The sequence below is a fragment of the Corvus brachyrhynchos genome, unplaced genomic scaffold (assembly GCF_000691975.1).
Source record: "Corvus brachyrhynchos isolate BGI_N302 unplaced genomic scaffold, ASM69197v1 scaffold245, whole genome shotgun sequence".
NCBI classification, from domain to species: domain Eukaryota; kingdom Metazoa; phylum Chordata; class Aves; order Passeriformes; family Corvidae; genus Corvus; species Corvus brachyrhynchos.
In genome coordinates this window covers 6,006,765-6,011,912 of record NW_008238988.1, presented here as the reverse complement: position 1 = coordinate 6,011,912, position 5,148 = coordinate 6,006,765, and the positions used below count along the sequence as shown (strand labels likewise).

The following is a 5,148-nucleotide window of genomic DNA, read 5'->3' as shown; positions in this document are numbered from 1 at the left end:
TGGTGGCTCTGGGGACAGGCAGCCCCTCCCTGCTGCCCTGGTTAGCAGCGGTTTCCTCTCCACAGCTGCGGAGCAGCAGCAGCAGCAGTTGGGTTTTACATCCCCTCGTTGGGTGCAGCCGGTGACGGGAGGTGACGCACGGGGTGACAGAGCCCAGCCCCCTCCCACGAGGTCCCTGTCACCCAGGGACAGTCACAGCCCGAGTGCTGTAGGCCCGAAGCTGAGGGCACAGCAGAGCAGCAGCCAGCAGGGAAGAAAAAGCACAACTTCCTCCCTTTTTCTTCTGAAGAAGGGATCCGAGCCCTGTGCAAAAGGAAGTGCTGATACCACACGTCCTGTAGATAAAACAGCTATTCCATCAGCTCCAAACCCTTGGGAAAGGCTGCTCCTCTCTGCATCACCCCCACCACCAAGCAGGGTGCCAGTGTCCCAGTGTGACGCCATCCCTTTGCTCTTTGGGACATCATCCCACCACTGCTGGGATTTGGGGTATTTTCCTGATTTTTCTGGAGTGAGAGCTTCCACCTGGGAAGCCACGTTGGTATAAACATTCCAGTAAATCCCTTCCTGCAGGCCACTGGGTAATTAAGGAGCTCTTTTCATAACGAGGTAACAAATAACACATGTGGTTTGACAAATTAAGTTCTCGCCTTCGCTAATCATTGCTGCCGCACTCGGCAAGCCACGACAGTGTTTTAGGATGTGGGAAGTTTGCAAGGAATTCTCTTAATGGAGAAAAAGGGAGCCTGAACTTGGGGCAGGTGCAGAAAACTCCTGGGAGCCTGCAAACAAAACTCTTCCCAACCCACCAGTTTTTTGGAGAAAACCCAGCCCCAGTAACTCGTGCCTCTGTCACAGACCCAACTTCCACAGCTGCATCCACCACAGAAAAGTGAGAATTCCTGCAAAATCCCTCCTCCAAGCCACCACTGTGCTCAAAGAGGTAGAAACACCGACAGCCACAAGGAACCTGCTCACCAGAATAACTTGAAGGTGTCAAACTTGAACGCTGCAGTTCTTTACACCAGAAAAGCGCAGGTGAAAACAAAAAGGCAGAACGATTTTGCACAGGCACATTTCATCTGTGCACGACCCAGCTCCTGGAATGAGCCTCCCAGGAGCGCTGGGAATGACAAAGGAACTGCAGGATGAAAGAACAACCCACCATCCAACACCCATCTCCCGTGCCAAAGTTTTATTGACCGGCCGGTCGAGCCGCTCCCGGTTTTCCCCTCGCGGAGGTTTCGGCGCGGTGCCCGCAGATGGGCTCGGTGAGCGCTCGGCAGCGCCGCTCCCACAGCAGCTGCCCCAGCAGAGGCACCGGCACACGCCCCCCGCGCTGCTCCGGGAATCGCTTCGGCTCCATTCCCCGCCTCCCCGCGCCCGCAGACACGGCCAGCCCACAGCTGTCCTGCCGGAAGGCGCTGTCCGAGACCTCGGCTGCCGAGCCCCGTGCCAAGTCCGCCAGCGAGAAGCTGCTTGGTGCAGATGAGTCACAACCACACTGCAGACAGTCCCTCTGTGGTGTTACCCCATCCCCTCTCCACCTTCTCCAGAGCTCTGCCAGGGGACAGATCCTGTGGTCAGAGACTTCACGATGGGAAACTCTGTCAAGAGATTTTCACAAAGATGACAGATTTTTAAGTGGCCTGGTTTTGTTCAAGAGCTGAGCCTGCACGTTATGTCAGCACAATATGCAAAGTATTTTCTTCACGCTGCATCAATTAACCCAGAAATGATCAAAGCAATCCTGGCTGAGCATCACATCTAGAGCCTGGATTTGGGGAGAGGGTGGCACAGCCCACAGTGCCAAAAGCAGCACTGGGCATTTTACTTTTATTACTTTGGTGCCTCCCAACTCCAGTTTGGAGATCCCACCCCACCAGAGCATGGAAGCAGGAGAAGTGTGAAGCTCAAAGGAGATGCTGAAGAAGGCTGACACCTGGAGCACCCTGTTTGGGAACAAAGCAGCTCCTCTGTACAGCAGGGATGGGGGCTGTGGTTCCACAGGGTCCCCCTAACAGCATTTCAGAGTCAGTCTGGAGCTCCACCTCTGGAACGCTCACGCTGTGCCAAGGAAACAGCAGCTCTGGGAATTCCTGGCAGCAGTTGCTGCACTGGTGCCATGAACCATTCCAGTGGAAGGTGTTCCTGCCCGTGGCAGGGGGTGGAACAAGATGAGCTTTAAGGTCCCTTCCCAATAACCCAAAGCATTCTGGGATTCTGTGGACCTACCACCTGCTTCCTGTGGATGTTCATGATGTGGATGTCTTCGCTCCGATACTCCTCGTCGTGCCTATCCAGGGGAATTTTTTCCAGCTCGAAGTCCCTCTGAAGCAGCTGGTTACCAGAGAACCCACAGAACAGTTCCACAAAGGCCTCCACAACCAGTCCAGACATTCCCCCCCTTTACCCTCATCTTAAATACTCCAGCACCAACGCAAAGCTACAGACACCTTGCAACGCTCCAGAAAAATCTATTTAAGTTTGTGATGAAACACTTCTGGGGGGATTTAAAAGATGTGTGGATGTGGCACTTGGGGACATGGGTTACTGGTGGCCTTGGCAGTGCTTGGGGGATGATGATCTCAGAGGACTTTTCCAACCTAAATGAATTCTGTGAATCCATGATTTTGCTTCCTTTAATCCCTGAAGTGCTAAGCCAAACCACAGCACCTGCCTGCCTGCCCACCTTCTCAACTGAAAGGGAGAGAAAAAAAAACAGGCTAAAACCCCCCAGCATCGGCTCTGGGATGTGCTCAGATTGCCTGGGCTAAACCTGGCAAGCCAAGGAAGGAAATAAATCACAGAAAAAGCAGAAATCAGCCAGAAACACCAACACCTGTTGTGTTTATTGTGGGAGCAGCACCTCAGCAAAGCCGAGCTCAGCCCTCCTCACAGCCAGGGCCCCACAAGAGTGTGAGGCACTAATTATCAAACAGGTGCTTTGATTAACACCTACCAATCCCCTGGAATTCTCAACCCTTTCCCTTTTTTTGCAGTATTATAGTTATTACATATAATCCAGCACAAGAGCTGCTTTTCAACAGCCACCACAGGTGCAGAGTTAATCTGCACTGACCATCATCCCCACACAGGTGTTTCCCTGTGTTGCTTTTCCTCACCTGCACACAAGATCAGCTGGAATATTCAATTAAAACACCTATTAATGGGCTCTCAGTAGAGAGAAGGAATTTTTCCAGAAGCAGCTTTATCACTAAGGAGAGAGTTCTGAGTTCCTGAGCAAAACTTTGTATTTTCCCTCTGCTTTCAATGGAACAGCCTAAAAGAAAAATGTGTTAAAAACCACTTACTTCAAAGTATTTTTTCTCAATTTCAGGGTTCTTCCCCATAGTCCTCTGTTCATAGCAGCACAGGACACAAGTGTCAGGGCCAGTCAGGTCCTTCAGGGTCTTCAGCAACGGTTCCAAGGACTGCCCAAAAACGTTAAACATTTCCCACGTGGATTTCAAGTTCATTTCACTGGTTACAATACCCTCTAGCTAAAGTCTTCACCCAAGAGAGAACTTCCCAGTTTTGCTTTCCAGGGAGTTATTTTTAGTACTTTAACTGGGACAAGAAGAACATGGGGGGGGAAAGCTGGGAAGCAGAGGAGAAAGGGGGACTCACAGGAGAAGAGTTTCACAGACTGACCAAGGAAACTGAACTGGATTCCAAGCCAGAAACATCCCACACTGCTGAGTGGGATGTTCCTTGAGGCACACAACAATGAGTATTACTTGGTGTGCTTCAAAAGTGAGAGTTTTCTCAGTTATTCCTGGAGTATGGCTCAGATCCAGACCACAATGCAGCGAAATGGGACCAACAGGCAGGGGACTCAGTGGCAGGGGCTGCTAAAGCCATTGGCAGGGCACTGGGACATGGGGCTTTTCAGGTTATTTCCCTTTTCCTGCAGCTTCCCTCAGCTCTCTGTGCACATCCTACAGAGCTCCAGCTGAGGACACGAGGCAGACTACAACAACCACTCAGCTAGAGCAGGATTTCTCCCCTCGTGCCTTCCCAAGGAAAGTGTGAGGAGAACCCAAACAGCAGATGTAGCCCTTTTAAATTTCATTTACCAATGATTTCAACAGTTCACATTTTGCTTCACCATTCCCAATGTATCCAAATAAAAAAAAAAAAAAAAAAAAAAAACGAAGAGGGGGAACAAACATCCAATTTGGGATTTTTAACATAAAAATAGTCTCTGGTTCTATCTCAGATGGCCTTACATCTATTAAAAATGCCTTTTCCAGTCTTGTTCTACATATTCCTCTAAACCACAGGGACCATGACATGAGCACAATATTTATCTGGATACTCCTCACACTGAACACATTGATTCCACCCCCTTCCCAAGGAACCTTTCTGTAGGGGTTTAACAAAGTCCTCATTTACCTCCTCATAGTAAATGCAATCAGCCATGAGTATATAATCAGGGGGAGGCTGAAATTCTGTTACATCTTCACCCCTAAAAAGAACAAGAAAAAACCAACAAAAAGTGAAAATAAGCTTTAGTAATAACACATACAGCTAAGAAATTGAGCATAAAGTTAACTACTGTGTTCTCATATTAAGGTTCCCTCTCACAGCAGTGTTTTGAAGTAACTTAGCAATTTAATGAAGACAGTGCAGAATGCCAGAATGGTTTGGGTTGGAAGGGCCCTTAAAAACCATCCTGTTCCAGTTCCTGCCATGGGCAGGAACACCTTCCACTATCCCAGGCTGCTCCAAGCCCCGTCCAACCTGGCCTTGGGCACTGCCAGGGATCCAGGGGCCTCCCCACCCTCATAGCCAGGAATTCCTTCCCAATATCCCATCTAAACCGACTCTTTCTCAACCGGAACCCAGGAGCCCCGTTAAAGCTGAACAGAGACATTAAATAAAGGCTCATACAAACCATTTCAGTACCTTGGCTCGGACGGACCCTGTGACCAGGTGCTTGTTGTTCTCAATATTAACCATCAACAGCTCCTGCAGCTCCTCCAGGTCCGTGACCGTCACGTTCGCCCTGTAACACAAGCACGGGGTTAGAGAATAACGCAATGGCTGGGGACGCTCCGCACAGCAGAGAAAACAGGGTTTAAAGGAATCGAAAGGGTCTGAGGGAGATGCCAGCGCCGAGCAGGGGCTACCGCTCACCCCCGC

General features: G+C 50.1%; 1 protein-coding gene across 1 annotated transcript; it reads right to left on the bottom strand.

The window, feature by feature from the left end:
• Nucleotides 1-1,059: 1,059 nt before the first annotated feature.
• On the bottom strand, nucleotides 1,060-5,057 carry VCPKMT (valosin containing protein lysine methyltransferase). Its single transcript, XM_017738850.1, has 5 exons — nucleotides 4,901-5,057; nucleotides 4,399-4,471; nucleotides 3,315-3,434; nucleotides 2,236-2,340; nucleotides 1,060-1,607 (listed from the first exon to the last, which is right to left on the bottom strand). Exons 1-5 carry the CDS (start codon nucleotides 4,963-4,965, stop codon nucleotides 1,593-1,595), a joined length of 378 nt encoding a protein of 125 aa, XP_017594339.1. The 5' UTR covers nucleotides 4,966-5,057; the 3' UTR covers nucleotides 1,060-1,592.
• Nucleotides 5,058-5,148: the final 91 nt, after the last annotated feature.